This window comes from Notolepis coatsorum, assembly GCF_963971535.1.
Source record: "Notolepis coatsorum genome assembly, chromosome: 5".
In the NCBI taxonomy this organism is placed as follows: domain Eukaryota; kingdom Metazoa; phylum Chordata; class Actinopteri; order Aulopiformes; family Paralepididae; genus Notolepis; species Notolepis coatsorum.
Window position 1 is genome coordinate 120,900,279 of NC_140169.1, and position 14,494 is coordinate 120,914,772.

Consider the following 14,494-nt stretch of genomic DNA (forward strand, 5'->3'; position numbering starts at 1 on the left):
TAGTAGTATGTGTGTGTGAATTATTAAAAAATAAATCATTTTATTGCGTCCATCTCTTTATTTGTGTTGTGTTTGTGCAATATATGTTTGTACCTTTTTTGTACCTTAAAAACTGAAAATAAACTATATATATATATATATATATATATATATATATATATATATATATATATATATATATTAGGGATGCTCGATATTGGCTTTTTTACCGATACCGATATTCCGATATTGTCCAACTCTTAATTTCGATACCGATACCGATACCGATATCAACCGATACCGATATATGCAGGGTTTCCCCCCAAAAAAACTGAATAATTTCAGGTAATTAATAATTTCACTGGATGCATTCAAAAGGCTTTCTAAATGTAAGCATTATCTGTGCAAAATATGATAATTAAAAAAGTAAAAATTTACATTACATATCTCTTGTTGTTGAATTAAACCAACATGCATACTTTTGACAATAAATAAAATAAGAATTGGTTCTTACTTGCTTGCCTGGGTAAATAAAGGTTAAATAAATGTAAATTTTTTTTTTTTTTTTTTTTTCCCGATACCGATATTTTCCGATATCACATTTTACTGCCGATATCGGCCGATAATATCGGTCGGCCGATAATATCGGACATCCCTAATATATATATATATATATAGAAAACGACAGATAGACAGACATAAAGACAGAGTCAGATAGATAGACAGACAGACAGAGAGAAAGACAGAGGGGGGGGGGGGTGTCCGGTGTGTGAAGTGTGTGTTTACCTGTTGAGGGAAGCAGGATCGGGCCGTGATGTGTGTGTAGCCAAAGGAAGGCCCCTCCTGCACAGCCGTGGGCAGCTTCAGAGCCTCCCTCAGGAAGGAGTCAAACTTAGAAACCAGCATTACACCACTGGAGTCAGATACCTGAGAAAATACATCTACACACACACACACACACACACACACACACGCACGCACACACACACACACACACACACACACACACACACACACACACACACACACACACACACACACACACGCACCACGCACACAGTAGTAGTAGTGTAAGTCAGTGCTTTTCAAAGTCTGGGTCCAGACCTAACTGAGGTTCATAGGGTGATTAAAATGGGTCCCCAAATTATTTCAAATACACAAATTGATATAAAATGTCAATGGCTACACTTTGCTGCCTAAAGCCTTCCCTAGTCCTTGCCATTTAAAGTAGGCTGATTAGAATACTGGCTGAGTTAGGAGATTTGCCTAAAAGAATGTACTGTTTTTAAGCAATACTAATAGATAGAACTATATACTGTATTGGCCCAGAAATCACCAAGAATTTGCAGACTAGAGATTAAGGAGTATTAGGAAGGAAGGCTTACATGGCTTTTCGGAGTTAATGTATTAGGTATATACAGATTCCTTGCAATCCCTAGTTTCATATGATACCATGATCTTTGTAGTAAAATGGAAAAACTGAGTACACTACGGCGTCCAAAAGTCAAATAGTTAGCCATAGCTTTGGTTAGCCATACCATTATTAGTAGTTTATATTAGGGGTGTGCAAAAGATTATTCATGTAAGAATCTGAAGATTAATTCGGAACCTTTAGAAAATATTGGTCCCCAGGAAAAAATGTAAGAAAGCCATGTGGGTAGCAGGTAGGCTCACCCAAGCAAGTTGTATTTAGATGCTTGTTCCACTAGATGGCGTCTGTGCTGTACACATGGACTGATCAGACAGTCCTGGAGTTAGAGCCAGAACTGACCTGCTCCTGATCAAGGAAATAACTGTTTAGACTCACAGCGTAGCTTGTCTATAAGCTTCCCTCCACACATGGTGGCCAGCATCGCCTTCACAGAGAGCACGGTCAGATGGCTGTCTGCATCACTGAAACACACACACACACACACACACACACACACACACACACACGCATTAGATTAGATTATAGTTGTGTGTTATTCCAAAGGGTCCCTAAATGAAAATGGGAAAAAACATTCCAGAATGTAAGCGAATGCATGTTTCATAGTTTTAGTTTGGAATCTTACAATTATCTCTACAGTCCAGACATTCTACCATTCCTGGGAGGTTTAGACAAATAATCTTCTGCATGTCTTTCTCCAAGATGATTTTTTCCCTGTTATTTTCCATTGAATTATAACCACATTTCTGAGAAAATCACCTTGAAAGTTACACAAATTAATACACTGGAATAAGGCCATTGCAAATATTCTGAATGTATCATTAAGACATATGAAACCCTAGGAGATGTTTTAGTAAAACATGAGTTAAAAAAATCACCATTTTGCCGTAAACAAGCCACTGTGACCTGAGAGTGAAAGAGCGGGTCCCCATGTCTTACCTGTCTACGGCGGCCAGCATGAAGTCCACCAGCAGACTGGTGCTCTCACGTGGGTCGATGGTGTGTGTGGTGGGCAGCCTTTTACTGAGTGCATTGAACAGCGAGGACACTAGGTTCTCCAGCCGGGTCACTGAAATACCAGCGTTCAGCTCCACGGCATTCAGACCGCTGTCCCTCACTGCCTCGATTACATGGTACACGTCTATCAAGTGCACTGGGAGAGGAGGTATGGAGAGAGGAAGGAGGGAGAGGGAGGAGAGAGAGGGAAAACAGCAGTGAGACCATGTTGATACTAGTTCAACTAAAAAACATTCATTGTTAAAATAAAATGAAAATACTGGCATGATAAAGTGATTATCTCATCTCATCTCAACCCCTCTCATCTCCTCTCATCTCATCCCCTCTCATCTCATTGTGTTAGCTAGCTAGCTTACATACAGTCAGTTTATTTGTCAGTATTTCATAGGGATATTCAATACCAACACGATACTTGTGCCAATTCATATTGTATTGTGATTCTTCAAGTATTGCAATTCCATATTACAATTTCTTGGTGTTTTTTGTTCAAATATTTTACCACTGGACCACCATGCTAAATTATAACCTACTTCCAGAGAAAAAGCAGATTCAGTTTCCCTGATGCTTCCCAGTATGTTGCTATTCAGATTGAAGCTATTGGAGAGGCCTAGGCTTATTGGGTCTCATTCACCAACGGACTTAAGACAAAAGATCAGACAAAATGTTGTACTGTTAAGCCTTAAGGTCCCCCTATAGGACCCCCTGCTTTTCTTTATCATAAATCGATCAATATCCTCAATTATCATATCATGGGGTATCATTGGAAAGCCACACTCATTGGCTACAACCCTGTGCAAAGATTTTCGAGATCGCCAAATGATTGACGGAACTAGAGCCCCGGGAGTCGGGGGTGGTAATGTGTACTTTTGCGTACTTTGGGGCATGCCTCACATATCGGCATGTAACTCGAGAACCGCTGAACGGATTTTGTCACCTGAAACGGCAATCGACAGGCAACAAATAGGGCTGTAATTCTATCTATATATTGTATTAAAAGAAATGCACACCCGAGCCACTAGAGGTCGGCAAAGAATCTTCCACATGTGGGCCCTTGGATGTTAAGAGGTTAATGTTTAAAAAATATATATATATTTGTAGCAAAGAGTAAAGACCATAACCCTATCAAAAACAGTAGTCAAAGTGTATGTTTTCATTTTACCGATGTTTTATACGATTTATCGTAAATACGAATTTATCGGAAAATGCTACTTACCATAAAAAACGTAGATGTATGATTTGGCCATAATAAGGTCAAGGTCAAGTTCAAATATGAATTTATAATTAACACTTTTCCCGCCAATCACATCGTACGACGGGTTTCAAGTTCATGCGAATTCTGCCAATAACGGCGTACGACGTGTTTCAAGTTCATATTTCATATTTTCGTCATGGTATTCATATTTCACTCACGGAGCCTTGTCATATGCTGTGGGAGCCATCACAACTCTGCAACGCTTCAATACTGCCACCTGGTGGCTGATCGGCGAGTTGCAACCGGAAGTGGATCTCTTGTGATACCGGTGCGTCTCCCTATTCCGTCCGGCCACTCGTTTATCGTCCCTGGACTCAAGACACACACCGTGGATATGAATCTTTGCCATAACTCAATAATCCACATGATTTGGGCGTATATTAGTATTATACAAACCGGAACTGGATCGCATCGATCCACATCACATAACTGGGATCTGTTTGCTCCACTCTCATCGCTCAACATAGGGCTGGGCGATATAACGATAACGATAAATATCGCGATATATTTTAATAATCGATATCGAATATCGAAATAAAAAAGAAAATCGAAAATCGTTTTTTTTTTTTTTTTTTTTTTTTTTTACCTGCAACAGGGCAGTTTTAAAACCAGAGACAGTGGACAGACTTGTCTTTCTTGCCTGCAACTTAAAGTAATGGCTTTGCTTGTCCAAATGACAATACTGACCAAATTGAGATTTATTTTTCTCTTGTCCATTTATTTTGTTTGCTTTCTAATTTAAAATTCAGTTTGAAACCGTCTGTACACAGTAGGCTATGTGTGCTAGCAGAACTAGACTCCAGTCACGAGTCATGGTGCACATGTGCGGTGGTTTGTCCACCAAAAAAGCGCCAAAAGATCGAAAATAAACTAGCAGAGCCAGAACTGTTCAACTCCCCTGGAGCCACAGCCAGCAGAGAAGCCAGTTTACTTTCGCTTTTAAACCAGCTGCAGCCTGAGAACTGGAGTGTGAGGGGATGTAACACTAAAGATGGCGGCAATGACAAAGAATTGCTGCAAAATAAACATACATCTGTTGTTAAAAAAAATAAAATAATAATACTTAATTAATATTTAATTAATAATTATCGATATCGAGAAATATGATAACATTATCATATCGTTATCGCGATATGATTTTTTTCCATATCGCCCAGCCCTAGCTCAACGCTACGAGGAAGCTGCCGTGAGTTTCAGCGTTTTTCTTTATCATTTTCGATACAAACTGCTCTGATCTATATATCACCCATACTACATAAATCATTTAACGTCGGTCACGGAATTATAAACGACCCCCCTCCCCCCCTCCGTTCACCCGCGGATGATCAGTCATAACGCTTAGGACCATGTACAGTTGAAATTTTTAATATAACGTTGATCGGTATCAAACGCATTTGATAATCTAATATATGCATTTATGTCTATATCTCACGTTCTAGGAAATACTGCAGAAAACGATTAAAACATATTTATACTCTAGACGGTATGTTCGTATGAATGTGTGAATGAAAAAGTAAAACGTTCCTACATCCTGAACGATAGCTAATCGATGTTGAATGGGTCATAGTAATGTCAATTTAGCAATACAATTTAAAAAGTTATAGCCCTGCAAAGAAGGTGAACATCTCCATAGACTTACAGTACTGGCAGAGAATGGTTTAGGATGATCAAAGTGGTGGCAGAGAATGTGTTAAAATCGATTATCATTAATTACTGTATCTACAAATCCTTCTGTTTAATCATCTTCTCTTTATTCATTTGCTTAGATTTTTTGTACACATGATCTCAATAAGGTGGTGAATGAGCTCAGTGAGCATTTTCTCCTACCCGTATACATTTTTGATCAAAGATGCAAAAATCATAAATCATAATTTATATTCTCCTTTTCTTCATTACAATTTACTCAGCCTAGTAACAGACACAATATTTCTGACACTGGAAATACATACCCCCAGGTCCCTAGATGTTCCTAGATACCAAGAACATGCAAATTGACCTTGCAGAAGTGGAGCAATCTTCCATTTACTTAGGCATGTACCTTTAGGGGCGAAAACGGTCTACAGATTTCGGGCCGATTTTGGTGCGGCAGGTGGCCAGGAGCATGCAACAAGACAGTATAAATATGGAATATTAATACAGTCTATTCCACTATATAGCTATAGTGTGATACTGTGCTGTATGGTGACAATACATTTGAATCTGATCTCATTTTGATCCATCGCAAAGTGCTGCCTTCAGCGTTATCTGTTGAATACGGGGATCAGCTCATGCAATGCAGACCCTTGTTTTGCACATGGCCCTCACATTATAATGAGCTGGAGCGGCGTGTCTGTATGCAAATGAAGTAAACGATATGATTTATATATATATATATTTTTTTCTTTTTTGCTAAATCAACTCTGCCTCTCTTTGTTAACTACAACAAGCAATGCTGTTTGTTATTTAAGATGAGGTCGGACTCGGCACTGACAGATTTGTGTTCATTGTGCTGCTTTTATAAATGGCCTCAAATGACGGCTTACAATATTTCATGAAAGCAAAGTGTTTTGTTTGTCTAAGATTTAAAAAGGTTTAAACTTTACAGCACTGACAAAGTTGAACAAAGTGCTGTACAAGTCCCACAACATAAAAAAATATTGTAAAAAAAGAAGAAAAAAAAATGAATTCCAATTCTTTTTTTGAAGGTCAGCCCTACAGGTAATACATAAATAATAATAATGAAAAAAAAATATTGTGTAATGTGACAACAGCAGTGACTAGGGGTGTAAAGGTACACGTATCCGCACCGAACCGTTTCAGTGTGTACCGTACCGTAAGGCTGCGTACTGAATTAATACAACGGTATGTTAACCACTAATGACCGCCCACCGGGGGCTGTTTTTTTCACAATCTAATATAATTATTATTATAATTTTTTATCTTTTTTACAAGTCGATTATTAATTTCAATATAGAATATTCTTCGACAGCCCTACAAGTACAATTAGTTACTGCACACTACATCACCCCTGAGTGGAACATGGAAAGGCAAACTTTCCCCCACTGTACCGAGAACCCGTACCAAACCTTGACTTCAAAACCGAGGTACATATCGTATCGTGGTTTTTGTGTACCGTTACACCCCTAGCAGTGACAAAGCTCTTCTGGTGTTGCTTTTGAATGTGGTTTGGTTTTCTTTTCTATTAATTTCCAACTCTTGTCATCTCCTGGTGGCTACATGTTAGCTGCCTTGCTGAGCAGCTCAGGCTGTGTTGCTAGATGGCCTCCTGGTAACATTAGCAAGCAAACAAACATGTCATTCACTCGCTCTTTCTAACTTCTAACTTTCTCTTTTCTGTGTTGAGTCACAAGACAAATATGGACTTTTCTTTCTAACCCTGCATCATAAGCATTGGAATGTTTCACCCTTTTCAACTGAAACAGGCTCCCCCCTCTCAAAGCCCCCCCCCCCCCCCGACAGACATGCAAGAATTTAATATAATTTTGGCTTAATATTGTGACAAGCTGTGGTTACTTACTTACTTCATTCAAGGATGACACACTTGACACCACTTCAAAGCTTACGGACAGCTTTTTTTGCAGTTACAACCAGTAAGAAACATTCACGACAAAACAGTAGGTGGGTTATTTATTTCACTACGAACACTACTAACGGTGTCAACTAACACAAACAAGTAAATTCTCAAAACTAAAGTAAATCTCTCAAAGCATGCTGGGGGATATATGGAGGTGGGGCGTGCTCCCTCCTCTTTCTCTCACTCTCCTTTTCACTCCCCAGGCCTGACCTGAGCTGTCCATGGTGCTGAAGGAGCGCCAAGCGCAATTCATTGTAAACTCAATGCGCAGACATCTTTTGAGTTTAAATCATCTCCATTTGCGTGAAATAGACACGCAATTCAGTGCTTGGTGTTTAATGCCCTTGCATACCTGGCTATTAGACTATTATTGCACTGCACTCGTCTGTCTTTCTGCGAGGGAAACTCCAGGGACGTTCTGGATGGAAGCACTGGTTTGATCCAGACTGTTGCTTGAGACTCGCACAACTAAAACATCATCATTGTTCACAAACAGTAAAAGGGTAGGTTGGACAATTAATTAGAAAAAATAAATGTCTGCCCAAAGCAATGGATGGAACCAGAGTTGTCAGGCGTAGATAAATAAAAAGTCATCACTAGCTACCGGAGATAACCAAAAAGATTTAAACGAGTAGAAACTCTTGTAGTTGAAGTAGTCGAAAACATCCTAAAAGACTTAGATCCAATACATCTCTCTAAACATCTCTTTTGAAAACTACTCTCCCCAAGGGGAGGCAAAATATTTAATACTCAAGGGCGAGTGAAAGCAAACTCACAGTTACATCTCTTCTGTACAAATCTCAGCTTGCAGGCAGTTCGATACGCGGAGAGACGAATCTCATCGAAGTTCTGATCCCCTGTGGAAAAATAAAGACATAGAGGAGAGTTTCTTTGAGTCCTTTTGTTTTGGTTAAAGGACGATGGTACAATGCCTGTGCTTGTCTAAGGACTGTTGTATAACCTGTCTATAGCCAGAAACACTGCAGACAAGACAGTACACATGTGGTTGTTCACTTTGAAAGAAGATTATACTTGGAAAACCAAAGTCAAGGACTCTATGATAAGGACTTTTCAGAATGTACGTATAGACCTTTTCTAACTTGACAACTTAAACATTCTAAATAGGCCCATTTGTGGCTACATCTGTAAAATGATTACCTGATTGAATGATTATTTTGTAATTGAATATGTTTCTGTTGATTGTTTTTACTGTTATTGCTAATATTATGGTATTTTTATTGGTTAATATATATGTTATTGTTTGTATGTTGGACTTGCTTTGGCAATAAGTATGTTGATATTTCATGCCAATAAACCCTATTTGAATTGAATTGAATTGAATTGAATGAGTGTATGTGTTTTTAGGTAGAGGGGGGTTTCTGGTCGCTGGTGAGTCGTGACTATATTATAAATATCAAAACCAGCATACTTTGTTGTCACTGCTGAGTACATAAGGCAAAATATGACCAACAAGAAGAATGCGTAACACTTTACCATAACTTTGCCGTAACTTTACTTTCACACTCAACATTTTACTGGGTAGATTACATGATAGAGTTGCCTATATTGCCAGTCACAACAGATCCAGACTGTAAATCTTTGTCATACGACATATACAGTATGTCAAGTGTGGTGCAAAATGGACAATAAATTATTTAGATTTATTTTAGCGTTACTGCTATTGCTAATATGTATCTTTTTATTTGCTTGCCTTGTTTGCTTGGTTGTGTTGCCGACTGTTTTTGTATCGTCTTGTCTTGTTAATTTCATTTACTGTATTTATGTATTTGTTATTTGTGTGTGTGTTTGTTTGTTTCACTGGACATAATTCCTATGTCCAGGTTGTGTGTCAATAAAATACTGATTATAAAAAATGTAAAGATTAAATGTTTACATTTTATTTTGTCGTCTGTTAATCAGAAGGTTCCCAGTTAGATTCTGGCTGACATGGTTCCTGCGGGCAGTGCTTCCTTCCTCTCTCTCTCTCTCTCTCTCTCTCTCTCTCTGATCTGACGTCTGTGGGCCAATTACGTCGGGGGTATAACCCCGCCCCAGAGGTCAAGAGGCTGCCAGATCGTAACTTCGTATTTACCAGTTAGCCGTACTATTATGCTCGTGTTCTATACCTTGATACTCTCATACTGTGATGCCCTCTTGTTCTGTGCCTAGACCCCTGTTATTCGACCGTGTCTAACCCTGTTCTCTCGTCCTTTCCCCGCAGCCTGCCTGGGGGAAATAAATCAGCATTGTCTTTTAAGTGAAGCGCCCCTTTAATGAATGGCCATTAGGAATGCAAAAGGTCTAGGCACAATTATTTTCTGCGGTTACAGACAGTATGCTTGTGTTGACATTCCTAAGATACCGACACCAGCAGAAAAACTAAATAGAATTTTGGTTCAGATTCACCAAGGACTTTCATATCCATGTCAGCTCAGACAAACATTTTTTTTTTTGATCCACTTTTTCTCCCATTTTCTATATTTTCTCCCATCCCAATTTCGTATCATCCAATTCAACCCTCCCCTGTCACGAACGCTGTTTCTTGCCTCCCACAAGCCGGCTGCAGTGAGGACTAAGTCATACATAGCACAAGTCCCCTCCGGTACTTGAGGTAACAGCAGTCGCATCTTTTCACCTGCGCAGCTCGACCTCTCAGTGTCGAGGAGTAACGCGTGGGAGGCTCACGCTGCCCCCGACACTTCCTGATTCTACTGCGCAGGCGCACCAACCGACTTGTAGGAGTCGCTTGTTCACAACGTTCGATCCCCACCCTTCAGTTTTTCCCTCCCCGTAATACGGCCAATGTGTATTACTGCGGACGACCAGCCAAACTGAAAAACAATGTGGAGAGCTGGATTCGAACACGCGAATCCTAGCGTCTCCACACTGGTGGCGAGTGCCTTAGACCACTACACCACCTAGCCGCCCTCAGCTCAGACAAACATATGCTTTTTACACATGTATATTATATACATATATATTTTACACATATATCATTTCACCCATCCAGCTCCTGTACAGCATGGTATGGGTTGGCTTCTCTTCTGTAGTAAACATTGTGTAAATTCTTGGCGTAGATGTTTTATATCAGTGATGATGACTAGTAGTGTCACTTAGACATTAAATAGCTAGCCAAACCTTTATAGATCCTGCTAGTTCTTTTCCCCCACTGTAGAGAATTGCTATTGCTATTTGACACGGGAGAGAGGACAGATAGGCAGATAATGATGTTTTCTTTTGTGTTCAGTTTCAGTTCAGTTAGCTGGATAGGTCAAATTGTACAGACATGTCATAGGCATGTGGAGTGGAAGTGGAGGAGAAAGCGACTTGACTGTACCAGACTTGAACTTTTCCCCCTGCTGTTGCCCGCCTGCTGTGTGTGTGTGTGTGTGTGTGTGTGTGTGTGTGTGTGTGTGTGTGTGTGTGTGTGTGTGTGTGTGTGTGTGCGTGCGTGCGTGCATGCGTGCGTGTGTGTGTGTGAGTGTGTGTGTGAGCGAGCATGTAAAGAGGCCATGTAAGGATTATATGAGGGTTCAGAAAGGTCACTCACCCAGCTCAATAAGAATATGTCTCCTCTCCGCTCCCACTGCCGGCGCCCCACGCCCTCTGTCTCTCAGACTCCCCTCCTCCATAACCATCCTGCAGGGAGAAGCAGCAACACACACTTCAAACACACAGAAACTCATATAGACACGACTGCATGATACTCAAAGATATATACTGGGATTATTTCTTGGGAGTGGGTGGGAGTTGTGGAGGATGACTTGTGAATGCGTCAGACTTGCTCAGTTTGTATGCAGGCTGATGAAAGACTTTCTCTAACATGCAACTTGAATTGTAGGCCAGACACCCTCACACAAACTTTAAAACACAGGCCGCAAAAACTTGTAGACACATACTTCAGTAGAGACAGACATACATATAGACAGACAGAGCTGGACAGACAGACAGACTCATCATGCTCATCAATCAAGTCAACTAGCACTGCAGTGCACCAAAATGTCTTTTAATTGCCTGTCACTAGGAGATCAGATGTTGTTGTTTTTTTGTTTTTTTATAAATACATTATTATGAGACTAGCTGACCATGTGATGGAATCTGATCGCATGTCTGGTATTTGGAACATTAATAACTGGAGAGAGAGAGAGAGAGAGAGAGAGAGAGAGAGAGAGAGGAGAGAGAGAGAGAGAGAGAGAGAGAGGGGAGAGAGAGAGAGAGAGAGAGAGAGAGAGAGAGAGAGAGGGAGAGAGAGAGAGAGAGAGAGAGAGAGAGAGAGAGAGAGAGAGAGAGAGAGAGAGAGAGAGAGAGGGGTTGAGACTAGAAGACTATGCCTGTAAGCAGAAGCTACAGTCAGACACCACAGAAAACAGCAGAGGACTGAAACAGTTACTATAGCAACGGTCATACGATGACCCAAACCCCCTCCCGCAAATATTTGCATTCCTCAATGAACGTGGTGACAATCCAGCCCTCATCATCACGCACTCTCTAAGTGATGGTAGGTTTCCTCTGCAAGGCAAGGAACGTACACACGCACACGCACACACACACACGCACCTCCCACATTCCAGAAGGGATTTCAGAGCTTCCCAGGAGACTTCAACCTTAACCGAGACAAAAGAAGCCCAGCCTGAGGATCCCTCCTTTCACATACTCACACTTTCACACACACACACACACACACACACACACACACACACACACACACACACACACACACACACACACACAGAGACACTAGTCGTCACTACCCACCGCTCTCATTCACACATAGTCTCACATTCTGGCACACCTGCACCTCTCTCTCTCTCTCTCTCTCTCTCTCTCTCTCTCTCTCTCTCTCTCTCTCTCTCTCTCTCTCTCTCCTCTCTCTCTCTCTCTCTCTCTCTCTCTCTCTCTCTCTCTCTCTCTCTCTCTCTTTCTCTCTCACCCATGCACCAGACATCCATGCCTTTGCGTGCTAGTCCAGTGCATGTGTGCCGCACAGACCCAGAAACACCTCACACAGCCATGATTTCCACAGTGTCCATTCATCCTCCAGTCTCTCACTGTTACCTCTCCTCCCCCTCCCCAGGCCGCCTGCACCGCTATACGACTGCATCACACTGCTCATCTGACACACGAAGCATCAAATGTATTGACCACATTCACACGGCGGCCGGTTTGCTCTTATGTCATGCTCGGTTGGGTTCCTTTCCACCCTGTTCCCACCTTGGGAAAATGCCCACCGTGTGAATACGGTCAATGCTTCGGAGCTTCAATCGCTTTGTAGTACCACTCAAAAAGATTTGCCTACATCAGCATAAGAAATAGCTTACAGAAATAATCATTCTACATTCTCTTTTGAAAAATCTGTTCTTCTCAGATGAGGACATTTAGAAGAACTTACTGTATGTAGGGGTAGATGGAAACCCTATCTACCCCACATACTACTGTAGCTCTCATCCACCCCACATAATAGCTCTCATCCACCCCACATAATAGCTCTCATCCACCCCACATAATAGCTGACCACCCCACATAATAGCTCTCATCTACCCCACATAATAGCTCTCATCTACTCCACATACTAACTCTCATCTCAGCGACAGTGGCTCAGGAGGTAAATAGTCGTCTGGTAATCCGGAGGTTCCCGGTTCGATTCCCGCTCCTCCCGGGCAGCGTGTCAAAGTGTCCTTGAGCAAGACACTTAACCCCTAATTGCTCCTGATGAGCAGGTTGGCACCTTGCATGGTTGCCTCCGCCATCGGTGTGTGAATTAATGGGTAAAATGTGAGCAACAAATTGTAAAGCGCTTTGGATAAAAGTGCTATATAAATGCATCCATTTACTATTTATTTATCATCATCTACCCCACATACTAGCTCTCATCTACTCCACATACTAACTCTCATCTACTCCACATACTAACTCTCATCTACTCCACATACTGGCTCTCATCTACTCCACATACTAACTCTCATCTACTCCACATACTAACTCTCATCTACTCCACATACTGGCTCTCATCTACTCCACATACTAACTCTCATCTACTCCACATACTAACTCTCATCTACTCCACATACTAACTCTCATCTACTCCACATACTAACTCTCATCTACTCCACATACTAACTCTCATCTACTCCACATACTAGCACTAGGGGTGGGAATCGCCAGAGACATCACGATGCGATACTTGCGTCACGATACGTTAGTATCGCAATACTAAATATATCGCGATACGCTGAGTATTGCGAATTCTTTCTTTTTTCTTTTTTTTGTGATCAAATTTAATTTATTACCTTTTTTCAACTGCAAAGTAAAACTTTGTCAACATGTTTTATCTAATAAAATAAAGTTCAGTCTGTTCATCTCACTTCAATAATTTTTTATTGCAGAACATGGTCTTTTCTCAAGCAGACAGATGTAAACACTGTAATCTGTGTTGCATGTACCTGACAAACTGAACTGTTTGTATTACAGTCATATTCCAACTTAACTGAATGTGTGTGTGTGTGTGTGTGTGTGTGTGTGTGTGTGTGTGTGTGTGTGTGTGTGTGTGTGTGTGAGTGTGTGTGTGTGTGTGTGTGTGTGTGTGTGTGTGTGTGTGTGTGTGTGTGTGTGTGGACTACTGTACTGTTACAGGTATTGAAATGAACAATGCAACTTCCTTATAAAAAAAAAAAAGATTTTAAATTTTTTTATGAATTAAATATCGATATATCCCTGTATCGATACAGTATCGCCACGCAAAGTATCGCGATACTACTACGTGTCGATTTTTTCCCCCACCCCTATCATCCACGTCGCCACATACTGGCTCTCATCTACTCCACATACTAGCTCTCATCTACTCCACATAAAAAAAATTTTTTATTGATCTTTTTCCCCCTCCTTTTTCCTCCGATTTTCTCCCATGCCAATGTTAGTCGTTATGCCAATACCCAATCCCCTTCCTGGTCGCTGCGCACTTACCCCCCACAGTCGGTCTGGGAGAGTGGAGGCTATCACGTGCTTCCTCCGACACACGTCCAGCCAATCAACCACTTCTTTTCACCTGGCAGCGCGGATTCTCACTGAGAGGGCGTAGCGTGTGGAAGGATCACACTATCCCACTTAGATCCTATCCACGCTTAGCAGGCGCCCCGACCGAACTGTAGGAGTCGCTGTTTACAACGACCCGGACCCACCCCGCCACCTTCTCCCACCCTCTAATACTGCCAATTGTATTAGTGTGAACGGCCAGCCAAGCTGGTGA

General features: G+C 41.3%; 1 protein-coding gene across 1 annotated transcript in view; it reads right to left on the bottom strand.

Moving 5' to 3' along the window:
* Positions 1 to 14,494, bottom strand: part of dtnba (dystrobrevin, beta a) — a 74,903-nt gene that overhangs the window by 29,070 nt on the left and 31,339 nt on the right. The window contains 5 exon segments of the mRNA XM_084314575.1: positions 766 to 920; positions 1,787 to 1,872; positions 2,348 to 2,561; positions 8,028 to 8,108; positions 10,802 to 10,890. Of these exon segments, the coding sequence (XP_084170701.1) occupies positions 766 to 920; positions 1,787 to 1,872; positions 2,348 to 2,561; positions 8,028 to 8,108; positions 10,802 to 10,889 (624 nt within the window). The 5' untranslated portion in view covers position 10,890.